This window comes from Somniosus microcephalus, chromosome 17, assembly GCF_052327205.1.
Source record: "Somniosus microcephalus isolate GS21.2 chromosome 17, FLI_Smic_1.0, whole genome shotgun sequence".
In the NCBI taxonomy this organism is placed as follows: Eukaryota; Metazoa; Chordata; class Chondrichthyes; order Squaliformes; family Somniosidae; genus Somniosus; species Somniosus microcephalus.
In genome coordinates, this window is record NC_141003.1 from 32,460,208 (window position 1) to 32,479,798 (window position 19,591).

General features: G+C 44.3%; 1 protein-coding gene across 2 annotated transcripts in view; it reads right to left on the reverse strand.

The window, feature by feature from the left end:
* Window positions 1-19,591, reverse strand: part of LOC147105619 (copine-8) — a 474,554-nt gene that overhangs the window by 366,533 nt on the left and 88,430 nt on the right. For both annotated transcript variants that reach the window (XM_086010162.1, XM_086010161.1), the window contains exon 2: window positions 810-850. In XM_086010162.1, the coding sequence (XP_085866288.1) occupies window positions 810-850 (41 nt within the window). The remainder of the gene's footprint in view (window positions 1-809; window positions 851-19,591) is intronic.

A 19,591-nucleotide genomic window follows, 5' to 3' on the forward strand; every position in this document is an offset into this window, starting at 1 on the left:
ATGATACTGTTTATAATGATGATTTGTTCACCTGTACCCCTAGATCCCTTTGCTCTTTTACCCCATTCAGTTTCTTATTTTCTAAAAAGGTATAGGTGATGTTTCTGCTTTTCCTACCAAATTGTATCACCTCACATTTATCTATGTTAAAGTTCATTTGACACTTAACTGCCCAGTCTGCAAGTTTTCTAATGTCTTCATGTATTATGTTGCATTCTTCCTCAATGTTAGCTATATCACCAACACCACCCCGCCCCCCCTTTGGCATCATCTGAAAATGTTGATATTGAGTTACTTATTCCAAAGTCAAAATCATTAATGTAAATTATGAAGAACAGTGGTCCCAGCTTTGATGCTTGTGGAACACCACTTTCTACCTTCCTCCAATCTGAATAACTATCCTTTACCCTTGCTCTCTGCTTTCTATTTTTAGCCAATTTGCTATCCATTCAGCTATTTGTCCCCTTACTCTACATGCCCAAACCTTTGTTATGAGCCAGCCATGTGGTACCTTGTCAAATAATAGGAAAAAAATTAAAATCACAAAATAAACAATCCTGTCTTATTTTTTCGGTTTAGGTAAAGTACTTAAGTGTGTTACTGAGTAAAAATACAAACCTTCTTAAAAATAATTATTTCTTGAAGAGGAAAAAATGATGCATTAACCTAGTTTGTGGTTTACAATAACTGGAAATGGTTTACAGAGTATTGTTACTACTATAGTTTAATGTCGGTTACAGACTCAGCACAGACCATATTTTATATAAATCATGCAAACAAATAGAATACAGATATCTCCAGTTACTTACTTGGGTCTGACTTAGAAAATGTATCTCTGTCCAAAAGATTCCTGCAGGGAAACAAAATGTCTCATTAAACACAAGTTCATGTTTAATATTTAAATTGTAAGAAAAATATATGATGGAATATATGACAGTTCTCCTGGTATAGCTTCAAAGACATAATTGCAATCCCATTTCAAATTATAGTCTCAATATATTTGAACTCAGTATCCCCCATGGGCAAGTTTTGCCAATTGTCAGACAAACTGCTAAATGGAGCTCCTCATACAGGCATAACACCTGATCTTGTGATCAAAGACATTTGCACAAGACCTCTACATTGCCTCACAAAGCACTTCCCCCCAACCCCCACACTAGCCTAAGTGAGATTTTTCAGCTTGAAAAAATTGATGTAGGCAAATTGCTCAAAATGGCAAAGATTTCAAGCATCAGTGGCAAGATAAAAATTGTGAAGTTATTTGTAAAAAAAAAAGTCAGGCAGAACCATTTGGTCTAAAGGGCAATAGACTTGTGTGATGAGTTACCAGTGAAGATCATTGAAGCAAACCATATAATTAGGTACAAGAAGCTACCTGACATGTTACTGGGGATAAATGGAATATGGTGAACAGACTGGAAGGTCAGGTAGATCTATAAAAAGGGATGGATGGTTTTGTTGAGCCTAATGGCCTTTTTTCTGGATGCTAGAAATTCCAATGTAACATGCTCAATTAAGCAAAAAGAAATGTAATATTTTGTTGTGTGCTTTTATCACTGGGAACCAATATAAAAATGTCCAAAGTAATTTTGCTTAGGACTCAGATCTGTAAACCAAGGGGACGCTCATTTCATTAGTGCGGCACGGATTCATACCAAAGTCTACAGCTCAAACGGCAACATTCTAATCAAATCTGACATCTGGTCCAATACAGATTATGTTTACCTTATTTTATAAACATATAATTAACTATGCAGACTGATTCCAAATGACAATATATATAAAAATCCATATTCACAGTTTATGTTTGTGATTAAATAACAGCAGTAGATTGCATTGTAATGCTTAATTGTTTCTGTAAAGTTAATTACAATTATTCAGTATGATAAATCTTCACTAAATAGTAATTCTAGTTTTAAATTCATTCTGGAGATATGGGCGTCAGTAGCAAGGCCAACATTTATTGCCCATCCCTAGTTTCCCTCGAGAAGGTGGTGGTGGGTCTTCACCACACGGGCTGCAGCAGTTCAAGAGAAGGTACTCCTACAGTGCTGTTAGGTAGGGATTCCAGGATTTTGACCCAGTAACCATGAAGGAACGGCAATATAGGTTACATATAATGTGAACGATTCTGTGTCACATAACATTACCATTTTGTCCAATAGTTTCTTCAATTCTTGTGAACCATAAAGTTATGAATTGTAAACTCACTCTCATCCTAATCACATGAATCAGAATTACACTAAGGCTAACATTATTAGTCCCATTTTGATTTAAAAATCATTCTTACAGGAAAACAAAGAATGCCACTATTCACATAAATCTACAGACTGAGGCATACAGGAGGGCGGGTATTACTGCTGCTCTGTAGACCATGAGCTTGGTGCCGGGTTTGAGGTCCTGGTCTTCAAACACTCTCTTCCTCAGGCGACCGAAGGCTGCACTGGTACACCGAAGGCGGTGTTGGACTTAGTCATCGACGTCTGCCCTTGTTGACAGTAGGCTCCCGAGGTATGGAAAGTGGTCTACGTTGTCCAAGGCCTTGTCATGGATTTTGATAATCGGAGGGCAGTACTGTGTCCCCCAATTATCAATCCTCCTTGATCCTCCTAGAAAAAGTGCAACATCCCCACCGACACCTGGGAATCCCTGGCCCAAGACAGTACAAAGTGGAGGAGAAGCATCCGGGAAGGTGCTGAATACCTCAAGTCTCGTCGCTGGGAGCAAGCGGAAGCCAAGTGCAAACAGCGGAAGGAGCGCACGTCAACCCAAGCACCCCACCCACCTGCCCCTTCAACCACCGTCTGCCCCACCTGTGACAGAGGCTGTAGGTCCCGCACTGGAGTCATCAGTCACCTGAGAACTCATTTTTAGTGTGGAAGCAAGACATCTTCGGTTCCGAGGGACTGCCTAAGAAGAAGAAACCTATGGACTACTACCTCTCAAATTCAAGAAAAACAGTTACAATCTTTCTGTCATTGTACCATTCTGTAGTGCAGTGGTGTGCCAATGTGATTTCGCACTTGCTGTGCAGTACATTCTTGATTTCAACCAAAGTGCGGCACAGTGACAAATTCTTTCAACAGAGGAAAAATACTTTTGTACAAGAACATTTGGATGGTGAGTTAATTCAGGCCACTCTTGTACATCTCCTGGTGACTGGTTATAGAGCAGCTTCAACAGAAACTTGGGAACAGGTCACTTGTCCGATACCTCAGTTGCATCAACAGTGTATGTTATAAAGAAAATTGAGAGAGATAAAAGAAACACAAGAAAAACAAGATTTTGGGGGAAAATAAGGAACTGACTATTCAGTATGTTGTTCTTTGAAAGCAGTGCAAAGTCAAAGTTTGTTGAAAATATTGAGACAACTTGCTTTTTAAATGGGTGTATGCATTAATTTACCCACTATTTGCAAAAGGCAACTAGATTCTAGGATTGAACTGTATCGCCTATTTTTAAAATTTACAAATTCACAATTTCCATGGCATTTTTTGAATGAAATGCAATGCAACAAATGCAATTTAATAACTTTATCACAGTTATACAATAATCATCACTAATTACATTTTCAAAGATAGTTATAATATTCACAATTTAGGACAGTACTGAAACCATCTATAAAATCCCAAATGGCCCAGTGAAAGGATTGAGAGTCTAGTTAGTTAATATTTATCAATATGACTTTTTACGAGAACAAAGTCAAATGCATGAACATAAGAAATAGGAGCGGAGTCAGCCATTCGGCCCCTCGAGCCTGCTCCGTCACTCAATAAGATCATGGCTGATCTTCGACCTCAACTCCACTTTCCTGCACTATCCCCATATCCCTCGATTCCCTTAATATCCAAAAATCTATCAATCTCTTTCTTGAATATACTCAACGACTGAGCTTCCACAGCCCTATGGGGCAGAGAATTCCAAAGATTCACTACCCTCTGAGTGAAGAAATTTCTCCTCATCTCAGTCCTAAATGGCCGACCCCTTATTCTGAGACTGTGACCCCTGGTTCTAGACTCCCCAGCCAGGGGAAACATCCTCCCTGCTTCTACCCTGTCAAGCCATGTAAGAATTTTGTATGTTTCAATGAGATCACTTCTCATTCTTCTAAACGCTAGAGAATATAGGCCTAGTCTACTCAATCTCCCCTCATAGGACAATCCCCCCATCCCAGGAATCAGTCTGGTGAACCTTCGTTGCACTCCCTCTAGTCATAACGACACAGAAGTAGGCCATTCGGTCCATCGAGTCCCTGCCGGCTCTCTGTAGAGCAATCCAGTCAGTCCCATTCCCCGCTCTATCCCCGTAGTCCTGCAAGTTTATTTCCCTCAAGTGCCTATCCAGTCTCCCCTTGAAAACACTGAGTGTCTCCACTTCCGTTGGCAGCGAGTTCCAGGTCCTCACCACTTGCTGCGTAAAAATGTTTTCCTCACATCCCCCCTATATCTCTTGCCCAAAACCTTAAATCTGTGTCCCCTAGTCCTTGTACCATCAACTAGTGGGAACAGCCTTTCCCCGTCTAGCCTATCCAAACCCTATGGAAAGTATATCCTCCTTAGGTAAGGAGACCAAACAATACTCCAGATGTGGTCTCACCAGGGCCCTATATAATTGCAGTAAGACGTCTTTACTCTTATACTCAAATCCTCTTGTAATAAAGGCAAATATACCATTTGCTTTCCTAATTGCTTGCTGTACCTGCATGTTAACTTTCAGTGATTCGTGTACAAGGGCACCCAGGTCCCTCTGAACACCAACATTTCCCAATCTCTCACCGTTTAAAAAAACTCTGCTTTTCTATTTTCCTACCAAAGTGGGTAACATTTCTGCACATTATATTCCATTTGCCATGTTCTTGTCCACTCACTTAGCTTGTCTGTATCCCCTTGAAGCCTCCTTGCATCCTCCTCACAACTTACATTCCCACCCAGCTTTGTATCATCAGCAAACTTGGATATATTACATTTGGTCCCCTCATCCAAATCATTGAGGTAGATTGTGAATAGTTGAGGCCCAAGCACTGATCTTTGCTGTACCACACTAGTTACAGCCTGCCAACCCGAAAATGAATTGTTTATTCCTACTCTCTGTTTTCTGTCCATTAACCAATCCTCAATCCATGCTAGTATATTACCCCCAATCCCAAGAGCCCTAATTTTGTTTAATAACCTCTTGTGTGGCATCCTATCGAATCTCAAAAATCTCCAAGAGATTCATCAAACACGATTTCCCTTTCATAAATCCATGTTGACTCTGCCCAGTCCTATTATTATTTTCTGAGTGCCCTGTTACCACGTCCTTAATAACATATTCTAGCATTTTCCCTACTAATGTTGTCAGGCTAACTGGTCTGCAGTTCCCCATCTTCTCTCTCCCTCTCCCTCCTTTCTTAAATAGTGGGGTTACCTTTGATACCTTCCAATCCGCAGGAACAGTTCTAGAATCTATGGAATTTTGGATGATAACCAATGCATCCACTATCTCAATAGCCGCCTCTTTCAAAACCCTAGAATGTAGACTATCAGGTCCTGGGGGTTTATCAGCTTTCAGTCCCATTAATTTCTCCAGTACTATTTTTTTTTTACTAATACTAATTTCTTTCAGTTCCTCATTCTCGCTAGACCCTTGGTTCTCCACTATTTCCAGGAAGTTTTTTGCATCACCTTCCGTGAAGACAGACACAAAGTATTTGTTTAATTTCTCTGCCATTTCCTTATTCCCCATTAAAATTTCTCCTGTCTCAGCCTGTAAGGGACCCACATTTATTTTTATAAGAACATAAGAAGTAGGAGCAGGAGTAGGCCATACGGCCCCTCGGGCCTGCTCCGACATTCAATAGGATCATGGCCGATCCGAACCTAGACTCACGTCCACTTCCCTGCCCGCTCCCCGTAACCCCTAATTCCCTTATCAGCTAGGAAACTGTCTATCTCCGTTTTAAATTTATTTAATGTCGCAGCTTCCACAGCTCTCTGGGGTAGCAAATTCCATAGATTTACTACCCTCAGTGAAGAAATTTCTCCTCATCTCAGTTCTGAAACGGCAGCCCCTTATTCTAAGATTATGCCCCCTAGTTCTAGTCTCACCCATCAGTGGAAACATCCTCCCCGCATCCACCCGATCAAGCCCCCTCACAATCTTATATGTTTCGATAAGATCGCCTCTCATTCTTCTGAATTCCAATGAGTAGAGGCCCAACCTACTCAACCTTTCCTCATAAGTCAACCCCCTCATCTCCGGAATCAACCGAGTGAACCTTCTCTGAACTGCCTCGAGAGCAAGTATATCTTTTCTTAAATATGGAAACCAAAACTGTACGCAATATTCCAGGTGTGGCCTCACCAGTAACCTGTACAACTGAAGCAAGACTTCCCTGCTTTTATACTCCATCCCCTTTGCAATAAAAGCCAAGATTCCATTGGCCTTCCTGATCACCTGCTGTACCTGCACACTAACCTTGTGTTTCATGCACCAGGACCCCCAGATCCCTTTGTACTGTGTATTGATTTGTATGTGGGTTCAATGACGACACATTCATGAAAGAGAATGACTTTTTATCTAAAGTATGTTCAACTCAGTTAACAGCATTACAGGAGACACCATCTTAGAGATCCATCTAAAACGAAACCAAAACTAAACTGCTTGTCTCTCACATGCCCTCTGCTGGTCAGGCATAAATAATCAATCAGGCAAATATGCTGGTAAGGCATAAATAATCGAACAGGCAAATACCATCACTATTTGCTGATATCATTACATACTGTAGCACTTTGCAGTTTCTCTCCATTTAGATAATAACTTGCTCTTTGATTTTTTTCTGCCAAAGTGCATAACCTCACACTTTCCAACATTATATTCCATCTGCCAAACTTCTGCCCACTCATCTAGCCTGTCTATGTCCTTTTGCAGGTTTTTTATGTCCTCCTCACTCACTGCTTTCCCTCCCATCTTTGTATCGTCAGCAAACTTGGATACGTTGCACTTGGTCCCCTCCTCCAAATCGTTAATATAGATTGTAAAGAGTTGGAGTCCCAGCACTGACCCCTGCGGAACACCACTAGTTACTGATTGCCAACCCGAGAATGAACCATTTATCCCAACTCTCTGTTTTCTGTTAGATAGCCAATCCTCCACCTATGCCAGTATATTACCCCCAATCCCGTGATTTTTTATCTTGTGCAGTAATCTTTTGTGTGGCACCTTGTCAAATGCCTTTTGGAAGTCCAAATACACCACATCCACTGGTTCCCCTTTATCCACCCTATTTGTTACATCCTCAAAGAACTCGAGCAAATTTGTCAAACATGACTTCCCCTTCATAAAACCATGCTGACTCTGTCTGATTAAATTATGCTTATCCAAATGTCCTGTTACTGCTTCCTTAATAATGGACTCCAACATTTTACCAACCACAGATGTTAGGCTAACTGGTCTATAGTTTCCAGCCTTTTGTCTACCTCCCTTTTTAAATAAGGGCGTTACATTAGCAGTTTTCCAATCTGCTGGGACCTTTCCTGAATCCAGGAGTTTTGGAAAATTACCACCAATGCATCTGCAATCCCTACCGCTACTTCTCTCAAGACCCTAGGATGTAAGCCATCAGGTCCAGGGGATTTATCCGCCTTAAGTCCCATTATCTTACCAAGTACCATCTCCTTAGTGATTTTAATCGTGTTTAGCTCCTCCCCCCCCCCATAGCCCCCTGTTTGTCCAGTGTTGGGATATTTTTATAGTGTCCTCTACTGTAAAGACTGATACAAAATATTTGTTCAGCGTTTCTGCCAACTCCATGTTCCCCACCACTAATTTCCCGGTCTCGTCCTCTAAGGGACCAACATTCACTTTAGCCACCCTTTTTCTTTTTATATAACTGTAGAAACTTTTGCTATCTGTTTTTATATTTTTTGCTAGTTTACTTACATAATCTATCTTCCCTTTCTTAATTAATCTTTTAGTTATTCTTTGCTGGCTTTTAAATGCTTCCCAATCTTCTATCCTCCCACTAGATTTGGCTACGTTATATGCCCTTGTTTTCAGTCGGATACTATCCTTTATTACTTTACTTAGCCATGGATGGCTGTCTTTTCTTTTACGTCCCTTTTTCCTCAGTGGAATATATTTTTCTTGAAAGTTGTGAAATATCTCCTTGAATGTACACCACTGCTCATGTACCGTCTTACACCGTAATCTATTTTCCCAGTCCACTTTAGTCAACTCTGCTCTCATACCTTCATAGTCTCCTTTATTTAAGCTTAGTACGCTGGTTTGAGATCCAACTCTCTCACCCTCCAACTGAATTTGGAATTCAACCATGTTATGGTCACTCAGTCCAAGAGGATCCTTTACTAGGACATTTTTTATTAATCCTGTCTCATTACACAGGACCAGATCGAAGATTGCCTGCCCCCTGGTTGGTTCAGTAACATACTGCTCAAGGAACCCATCCCTAATGCACTCTATGAACTCTTCCTCAAGGCTGCCCTGCCCAATTTGATTTGTCCAGTCAATATGAAAGTTAAAATCTCCCATGATTATAGCTGTTCCCTTATTACAAGCCCCAACTATTTCCTGATTTATACTCTGACCAATAGAGTTGCAACTGTTAGGAGGCCTATAGACTACGCCCACTAGTGACTTTTTCCCCTTATTATTCCTTATCTCCACCCAAACCGTTTCACTATCCTGATCCTTTGACCCAATATCATTTCTCACTATTGCAGTGATTCCATCCTTTATTAACACAGCTACCCCACCTCCCTTACCTTCCTGTCTGTCCTTCCTAATAGTCAAATACCCCTGGATGTTTAGTTCCCAGTCATGGTCACCCTGCAGCCATGTCTCTAATGGCCACCAGATCATACCCATGTGTAGTTATTTGTACCGTCTACTCGTCTATTTTGTTACGAATGCTGCGTGCATTCAGATAAAGAACTTTTAAATATGTTTTGTGACAATTTATTCCTGCTTTTACCCCCTTTACTACTTTACCTTTATCTTTATATATTCTGTCCCTTCCTGACATGCTCTGGTTTTTAATTCCCCCACTGCTACCTTGCTCTATTGGTATGAAGATGGTTACGGTCACGGAAGGAGCGTTAATCGCGGCCAGAAATCCTTCCACCACTTCATACAGTTCCCCAAAGGGAACAGTATGAAGACACGTACGACGACGACCTTGCTCTATTGCCTTCTCCGCTGACATTTTTATTTTTCGCTCTCTTGAAACCTCCCCCCCCGCTAATTAGTTTAAAGCCCTCTCTACAGCCCTAGTTATTCGATTCGCCAGGATTCTAGTCCCAGCACTGGCCAAGTGAAGTCTGTCCCAACGGAACAGCTCTCTCCTGTCCCAGTACTGGTGCCAGTGTCCCAAGAAGCAAAACCCATTTCTCCCACACTAGTCTTTGAGCCTAATATTTTCCTTTTTACATACCTATAGAAGCTTTTAGTCGGTTTTTATGTTTCTCGCTAGTTTACACTCTCATTCTATTTTCCCTTTATCAATTTCTTGGTCCTCCTTTGCTGAATTCTAAAATCCTCCCAATCCTCAGGCTTACTACTCTTTTTGGCAACATTATAAGCCTCTTCCTTTGATCGAATACTATTTTTAACTTCTCTTGTTAACCACAATTGGTCCACTTTTCCTGTGGGGTTTTTGTGCCTTAAAAGGAATGTATATTTGTTGTAAATTATGTATTAATTCTTTAAATGCTAGCTATTGCTTCTCTACCATCATACCTTTTAATGTAGTTTCCCAATCTACCTCAGCCAACTTGCCCCTCGTACATACGTAGTTTGCTTTGTTTAGATTTAAGACCCTAGTTTTGGATTTAACTGAATCACTTTCAAACTCAATATAAAATTCTATCATATTATGGTCACTCTTCCCTAAAGGCCCCTTTACTACAAGGTTATTAATTAACTCTTTCTCATTGCACAATACTAGATCTAAAATAGCTTGTTCCCTAGTTAGTTCCTCAACATACTGATCTAGAAAACTATCATGCATGCATTCCATGAATTTGTCCTCCACACTATTACTGCAAATTTGGTTTGCCCAGTCTATATGTAGATTAAAGTCCCCCATGATTACTGGTTTCTTCTGTTCATTTTCAAAGGCATTGACATCCTGATAATAGGAAGTCAGTTATGAAGTACGCTAGAAATCCAACACAGCATTTTAAATTATTGAAATAAAAAAGTCAATGCTGAATAAAACACAGTTCCCAGCACATTCATTTTTTAAAGGAGCCCAAAATCAGATGAGCCGAAGTCCATGGAAGAGAAGTTAGAGATGAAAAATTAGTTTTTAGAGACAGACAGACAGACAGACAGACATTGTGACAACAGATATCCCTCACTTCTAACAGTGCTGAAAAGATTGTCCTAATGAACCAGAGATAAATCATTAATGCTGGTAGTCTGAAATGATCTATAATGGCCCAGAAATTCGGGTCGGGGGCTTCCCGCGGGTGCAAGCCCCCGGCCTACACTTACCTAGCGCGCCGGCAGTTGACCTCTTGGCCTGCATGGAATTCCTCTCCGAGGACCGGCGCACTATGCTGGCGTATCCCAGGGGCGTAGTTAGTGCGATGCGTCCCCTGGGATCACATGAGCAACAGGCAGCCAATTGGAGCAGGGAATGCTCCATTCATAAGTCTTGACAGATAGACCTGTCAAAACGTATAAATGCTGAGGCTGTAAAACTGTACTTTACCTTCAAATAAATTTTTTAAAATCATCACACTTTGTAAATAAACTATAAATTACATCAAATAACTATTTTAAACAAAAATTTAAATTTTTGAAAAAAATAATTTTATAAAAAACGGGGCTAAAAATAAACTTACCTTGCTTTAAAGTATTTAAAAGTAAAAACTTGTGGAAAAAATGTTTTAATTTTAAATAATTGACCACTTACCTTTGAAAATGAAGTCCTTACGGCTGCTTTTTACATTTCTAAAATGTACAGACTTACCCGCACGTTAAAACCTGTAAAAAAAAAAGGAAGTTCAACGCGCACGCGCAGACTCCCGCGCGCACGCGTTCGACCTCTGAACCCCTTGGTTCAGAGGATCGGAAGTGCCGGTTTCCCGCGCATGCGTAGTGCATGCAAGATTCCGGCACTTCCATCGGGTCCACGCGCGAGTACCCCGTGCGTCCTCACGCGTTGGGACCCGAATTTCTGGGCCATTAGATCAATTTGCAATGCATGTAATGTACTTGGGCATCACAATTCTGACAAGCCTCTGCATGGCATCTTGATAGACTTTTTCCATTATAAAGCTACCTGTCACAGTTACATCTGCAGTTGTGCACTTCTATTACTAGATGCAGATTCATAAGCTTCAGATCCCCTTACCTACACCTACTAAAGCACTCTGAGGGAAATTCACTCTTTCTTTCCGTGGACGATCCACTAGTAAAAACACAAAATGTCAGAAAGAATGGATAGAAGAAATGTTATGATGTAGTACCTGATCATGTTCTTGGGGTAGCCCAGAGTGCTTTATGTCCAATTAATTAATTGCAATGCAGCCACTGTTGTTAATGAAGCAAACGTGACTACTGCAAAGTCTCACAAATGGCAAAGATAAATTACATTAATCTGTTTTTGGTGGTGTTGGTTGAGGAAAGAATATCGGCCAGGACACCGAGAACACCCTGCCCTTCTTCAAATAATACCTTGTGACCTTTTACATCCATATAAACAGGCAGATGACACCGGTTCATGTGGATACACAGCTGGTTAGTTAGCTTCTGAAAGAGAAAGACAGGTTCAACCAGAAATATTAAGCAGCCTTTTTTTTCAGGTAGTGACTAATCTACTTTTTATTACCAATATTTTTTGATATTATTTTAATCCAAGTATATCCATATTACCTCAAAACGAGATATAAAAAAGAACATAGAGTGCCTTTCACGACCTCAAGATGTTCCAAAGCTTTTCACAGACAATTAAGTACTTTTCAAGTGTAGTCACTATTGTAATATAGAGAAACATGACAGCCAATTTGCATACAGCAAGGTCTCACAAACAGCACTGCGATATATAATCAATAATCTGTTATAGTGATATCGGTTGAAGGATGAACGTTGACCAGGATACCAGGAGAACTCCCCTGCTCTTCTTCAGATAGTGCTATAGGATTTTTTATGTCCACTAGATAGGGCAAGCGATGCCCCAGTTTAACGTCTCATCCGAAACGTGGCACCTCCAACAGTGCAGAACTCCCTCAGTACTGCACTGAAGTGTCAGCCTACATTATGTGCTCAAGTCTCTGGAGTGTAGCTTGAGCCCACAACCTTCCAGACTCAGTGGCGAAAGTGATACTCAGCCAATGCTGACAACAACAAAATATGTTCTTATCTTAATTATTGAAGTAGTATTTAGAGAAGTACAGGAAAAAAAACTGAACGCTCTTATCACGAACATATAGTTGACAGCTGGCGGTAAAGATTTGCCAACTGTACTTCCTATTGTAGTCTTCAATTATATTGAATTTTCCATACCGTTGGCCTATACACTGGAACAAAATAACTGTACAATTAATTATTTTGGGCTAAATGCATGGATAAAGTATCAATTCGGCATTAACTTATAATTCATATGGATTTAAAGTTATTATATTTTGACTTTTGGTTTTAATTATTGGTTTTACTTCTTATGCACTAAATGCTTAATGATAAAATGGACTGCCATTGGGTATCTCTTGAAGACTACTCAGCTTTCCTTATGTGCACCCCTTAGGCTTTTGCCACATGACTCCTTCAATGATCATGTTACTTTCCTTCTAACTCATATAAACATCTACTGCTTATTAAAAATAGCACAAATTACAAACTGCAAAATAACAAGATTCCTTGACCTGGAATCTTTTTCAATAAAAGTGAGCACAATACACTATGAAATGTTTGTACTACACAGATTATGATTTTAATCAATGATGACAGCTAGAGCTATCTGAAGCAAAAAGAACGCAAAAATGATTTAAAATGATGCTGGTCATTTGATTTTGATTTCCACATATCCACTGACTTTTAATGTTACGATAATTCCATTCGAACTGTGCTAAAGATTACTTACAATTCTTGAATTACACGTTCATGTCAGATTTTGCATAATCTGTTTCAGTAGTCAGAAAACACAAGTGCTGCTCTTGATTGTGAGCCTGTCCTCCGTTCTAATTCCGGTTTGATCCCATTGTCAGATTCTATAAATTCAGCACTCAAAGCTCGATTTCTGAATCGCCTTGAAATTTATTTTCATACATGTGTCAGAATTTGTGTGGAGCAAGGATGGTCAGCGTGTCCAAATTTCAGGTTTTGCCACAGTTGAAGAAGTGTTTCATCACCAATTCAACAATAATTTGCATCAAGATTTCCTTCCTTGATCATGACAACTTCCAAATGTAAAATGTGAATCTGTGTCAGAAGGCTGATCCATTCAGATTGTATCGACTCACATCACTGGTTATTTTTTCAGTTGGTGTGAGTAACGATTATAGTCAGGAGTCGATAATTGGGTTAACTTCTCAGGTTCTTATCAGTTGACTGTGACTGATGACAAGGAGTGAGAGGAAACCTGTGTGGAGCATAAATGCCAGAATAGGCCAGTTGGGCCAAATGGCCTGTTTCTGAGGTGCTATAGACTCGATGGCCTGAATTTTAATCAGGAGGCAAGTTTCTACACGGCCCTGCCGAATTTAACAGCAGAGCCTGATTTGTATTGGAAACCTCTGTTTCCCACCCGCAGCCAGCCAGATGGAGAAGCCAGCAGGCTGTGGACGGGTACTAGGCCGCAGAGGGAAGGGAGGGAGGGATCACGTGGAAGCCCGGGGGTTGGGCCAGAGAAGCGGGAGTGGTGATCATCGGAGGGTCAGGGGAGCGAGAGTGGTGATCATCAGAGGGCCAGGGGAGCGGGAGTGGTGATCATCAGAGGGCCAGAGGAGCGGGAGTGGTGATCATCGGAGGGCCAGAGGAGCGGGAGTGGTGATCATCAGAGGGCCAGGGGAGCGGGAGTGGTGATCATCGGAGGGTCAGGGGAGCGGGAGTGGTGATCATCAGTCTTATGTTCATTAATAAATACATTCTTATTATGAACACAGCTAGCTTTTGCTAGACACTTTTATTGAGCACATGTGGACTAGGTACATTATCTGTAGAGGCTTCCATCTTGACTGCTCCATACATACAGCTATATACAGCTCTACGGCTCCACCTAGTGTCCACTATAGAATGACATGTTATTGATCATTATGTGGTAAACCACTGTTTGTATTCCTGTTTGTCCTGTTTGTATTCCACTGTGTACATGCCTGGACATGCCTCGGCTGACTCCTCCCACAGGTCCTAGTATAAAGGTGACTGCTCCCCAGCCCTTAGTATCATGGACCGGTCGACCACGCGAGGCAGACCTCCATTCTGTTGTTAATAAAAGCCTTTGGTTACTCTTCTAACTCTCAGTCTTTTATGAGTAATTGATAGCGCATCAATTTTATTAACAACATTTTTATAATGGAGAAGATCCTCACACCAGCATGCCTGGACTTAGATCATCGGGAGGCGGACTCATCCACCAAGTTTACTCACTGGCTTAAGTGTTTCGAAAAATTCCTGACCGCCTCCGAAGCAATCAAATCGGACGAGGACAAACTGGATGTCCTGACCTCCAAAGTGAACCACCGAGTGTACTCGGTCATCCAAGACGCGACCTCGTACGCGGACGCTATCAAGCTCCTCAAGGACCAGTACACGCACCCAGTGAACGAAGTGTACGCCAGGCACCTCCTGGGGAGTCGTAAACAACAACCTGGGGAATCGACCGTGGAATACCTTCAGGCACTGTCTGTGCTTGGCCGGGCCTGTGGTTGTAAGGATGTAAAGGCCGCCGTGTACACAGAGGAACTTATCCGGGACGCTTTTGTAGCGGGCCACAGATCCAATTACACCCGACAGCGACTGTTGGAGCAGAGTAACCTCGACCTCAACAAGGCCTCTGAACTCGCACTATCGTTGGATGCAGCCTACCAGGGCATGGATGCCTACTCCTCTGCACCGTGGACGCTGCGGGGAATGACAGCCTGGGACACGGTAGGACCGCCTCATAGCGCCGTGCCACCCCAGCCACACCCCAACAACGGCCCAACTACCGCAGCAGTGTCCCAAGGCCAGACAGCAGTGCCCCAAGGCCAGAAATGCTACTTCTGTGGCCAGGCAAAACACCCCAGAGCGCGCTGCCCGGCGAAAAACGCGATCTGCTCGGGCTGCGGGAAGAAGGGACACTACGCTAGCGTCTGCAGGGCCAAAGCCACCCCGAACCCCAGCAGCGCCGCGTGTGGGCCATGCGGGCCGCCATCTTGGACCTCCCCGGCCATGTGCGAATCACCGGTACAGCAGCCATTTTGGACGCCTCCAGCCACATGGGGATCATGGACGCCGCCATCTTGGACGACAGCCGGGACGCAGCAGGCCCCCGACACCGCCTCATCTGATACCCGCAGCGACACACCGACCCCTACGCTGGCATCCGTTACACTGGACCAAGCGAGACCGCACCAACTGGCCAGTTCCACAATGGACATTAAGGTAAATGGTCACGATACAATCTGCCTTTTTGACTCTGGGAGCACGGAGAGCTTCATCCACCCCGACACGGTGCGGCGTTGCTCTCTCCCAGTCCTGCCTGGGCAACAGCGGATTTCTATGGCCTCCGAGTCCCAGTCGGCGGACATCGGCGGCTACTGCGTGGTGACACTCGTAGTAGACGGGACCGTGTACGATCATTTTAAACTTCTGGTCCTGCCTGACCTCTGCGCTGCCGTCCTGCTGGGGTTAGATTTTCAGTGCCACCTTAAAAGTGTTACGATGGCGTACGGTGGACCCCTACCCCCACTCACAGTCCGCAGCCAGCAGCTTCCAAACTGCCCGCCGCGCACCAGGTGCAACCTCTCCACACTCAGAGTCACCCCCCCCCAACTGTTTGCTAACCTCACCCCTGACTGTAAGCCCATCGCCACAAAGAGCAGGCGATACAGTGCCGGGGACAGGGTTTTCATTAAAACCGAAGTGGAGCGGCTCCTGAAAGAAGGGATTATTGAGGGCAGCACCAGCCCCTGGCGAGCCCAGGTTGTGGTCGTTAAGACCGGCGAGAAGCAGCGCCTGGTCATCGACTACAGCCAGACAATAAATCGCTACACCCTGCTGGACGCCTACCCACTCCCCCGTATAGCTGATATGGTCAACCAGATCGCGCAGTACCGCGTCTTCTCGACCATTGACCTGAAATCAGCGTACCACCAGCTCCCCATCCGCCCTGAGGACCGCCAGTACACTGCCTTTGAGGCAAACGGCCGCCTCTATCACTTCCTTAGGGTTCCCTTTGGCGTCACCAACGGGGTCTCCGTCTTCCAAAGGGAGATGGACCGGATGGTAGATCAAAATGCGTTGCAGGCCACTTTCCCATATCTGGACAATGTGACCATCTGCGGCCGTGACTTGCAGGACCATGACGCAAACCTCGAAAAATTCCTCCGCACCGCCCAACTCCTAAACCTGACATATAACAAGGAGAAGTGCATATTCCGCACAAACCGCCTCGCCATCCTTGGCTGTGTTGTGGAACACGGAGTCATCGGCCCCGACCCCGACCGGATGCGTCCCCTTATGGAACTTCCACTGCCCCACTGCCTCAAGGCCCTGAAGAGGTGCCTAGGGTTTTTCTCCTATTACGCCCAGTGGGTCCCCTACTATGCGGACAAGGCCCGTCCGCTGATCAAGTCCACCTCTTTTCCCTTGACGGCAGAGGCCCGCTTAGCCTTCCACCGTATCAAGGAGGACATTGCCAAAGCCACCATGCACGCAGTGGACGAATCCATCCCCTTCCAGCTGGAAAGCGACGCGTCTGACTTTGCCCTGGCCGCTACCCTCAATCAGGCGGGGAGACCCGTGGCCTTCTTTTCACGAACCCTCCAAGGCCCGGAGACCAGACACTCCGCTGTTGAGAAGGAGGCCCAGGCGATTGTGGAGGCTGTGCGTCATTGGAGGCACTACCTGGCCGGAAAACGATTTACCCTGCTCACTGACCAGCGTTCAGTTGCTTTTATGTTTCAACAAGCAGAGGGGCAAAATCAAAAATGACAAGATCTTGAGGTGGAGAATCGAACTTTCCACCTACAACTACGAGATCTTGTACCGGCCCGGGAAGCTAAATGAACCCCCGGATGCGCTATCGCGTGGCACCTGCGCCAGCGCGCAGATCGATAGACTGCGGGCCCTCCACAATGACCTCTGCCACCCGGGGGTCACCAGGTTCTTCCACTTCATCAAGGCCCGCAACCTGCCTTACTCTATTGAGGAGGTCAGGACCATGACCAGGAACTGCCAAGTCTGCGCTGAGTGCAAACCGCACTTTTATAGACCAGACAGGGCCCACCTGATAAAAGCCACTCGCCCCTTCGAGCGCCTGAGCGTCGACTTTAAAGGGCCTCTCCCCTCCTCCGACCGCAATGTGTACTTCCTCAATATTATTGATGAGTACTCCCGTTTCCCGTTCGCCTTCCCCTGCCCGGACATGACCAGTGCCACGGTCATTAAATGTCTGAACAACCTCTTCACCCTGTTCGGCTTCCCCAGCTATATCCATAGCGACCGGGGCTCATCGTTTATGAGCGACGAACTCCGTCAGTACCTGCTAACTAGGGGTATTGCCACAAGCAGGACCACCAGTTACAACCCCTGGGGGAACGGACAGGTGGAAAGAGAAAATGCGACAGTTTGGAAGGCCGTCCTGCTAGCCTTAAAGTCTAGGGGCCTTCCAACCTCCCGCTGGCAGGATGTGCTCCCCGATGCGCTCCACTCTATTCGGTCACTGCTCTGCACTGCCACTAACGCCACCCCCCATGAGAAAATGTTTGTCTTCCCAAGGAAGTCCACATCGGGGACATCGCTACCGCCATGGCTGACGTCCCCAGGGCCGGTCCTACTGAGAAGACACGTGAGGACCCATAAAACGGACCCCCTGGTCGAGAGGGTCGACCTCCTCCACGCCAACCCCCAGTATGCTTACATCGCATACCCGGACGGGCGGGAGGACACAGTCTCCATAAGAGACCTTGCACCCTCGGGGGCCACAGTAACCCACTACCCACTACCACCCCCCCCCACGATCCGATATCCAGCCCCAGCAGACGGCAGGCCTGGGCCCCGCGACCCGCTCGACATCTACGAGGACGACACGCCTGTGCCACAGCCTACGCTGGACTCGACGCCGGAAACTTCACTACCCCTGCCGTCGCCACGCAGATCACAGTGGCAGACAAGACCTCCGGAGAGACTCCAATACACTAACTTTTAATACACTTCACCCCGCCGGACTCAATTTTAAACAAGGGGTGAATGTGGTAAACCACTGTTTGTATTCCTGTTTGTCCTGTTTGTATTCCACTGTGTACATGCCTGGACATGCCTCGGCTGACTCCTCCCACAGGTCCTAGTATAAAGGTGACTGCTCCCCAGCCCTTAGTATCATGGACCGGTCGACCACGCGAGGCAGGCCTCCATTCTGTTGTTAATAAAAGCCTTTGGTTACTCTTCTAACTCTCAGTCTTTTATGAGTAATTGATAGCGCATCACATTACATCCCCCTTTCTTTGAGGTTTAACAAAATCAATATCAATCAACTTTCAAGAAAACAATAAAGATAATATCAGTAACACTTTTGTTAGTGCTCTATAAACATAAACATTTTCAAAACAGTCAACACATTTTCAAAGCTTTACATTGTACTCAAAGATTAAGTCTATCAGGCTTTTTTACTTCACGTGTGGATCTTCTCAACACGGGTAAGTCTGATGTGTCTTCATGAGATTGTTCTGGCAGTGAATGACAAGATGCAGTTGCGGCATTGTCATCAATCTGCTCTTGAATAGTCTCTTGTGTTTTTAGGAGGGAACGGCGGTTCCTCCTGAGAATCTGTCCTTCCTCAGTTCTAACAGTGTATGACCTTGGTCCTACTTCCTCAAGAACTGTAGCTTTCCTGTTCCATGCATCTGGATCCTCAATCCTGACAACATCATCCCTTGTCAATGGTTTTAGAGTTTTGGATGACTTGTCATAGTATGATTTCTGTTTCAGCTTGAACAGTTGAAGTCTCTGTCTCAGTTCCGCACTTTGCTGTTCTTTTGCACAGCAGTGTAGCGTGGTGCACAACTTGCGACCCATTAGTAGTTCAGCAGGTGAAGAACCACAGTCTAAAGGGGAGGCTCGGTAGCTCAGCAGAGCGAGATAAGGATCAGACTTGCTTTCTGTCGCTTTCTTCAGTAGCTGCTTGAGAACTTGAACACCTTTCTCGGCCTTACCATTTGACTGAGCATACAAAGGACTGGATGCGATGTGCTGAAAGTCATAATGTGCTGCAAACTGTTGCCACTCCTTACAGTTGAAGCACGGACCATTGTCGCTAACGGCAATCCTGGGAATTCCATGTCTGGCGAAGATGGATTTCACATGCATTATGACACTGCTTGCTGTGGTGCTTGAGAGCAGCGCCATCTCAGGATAGTTAGAATAGTAGTCAATCACTATTAGATAGTCT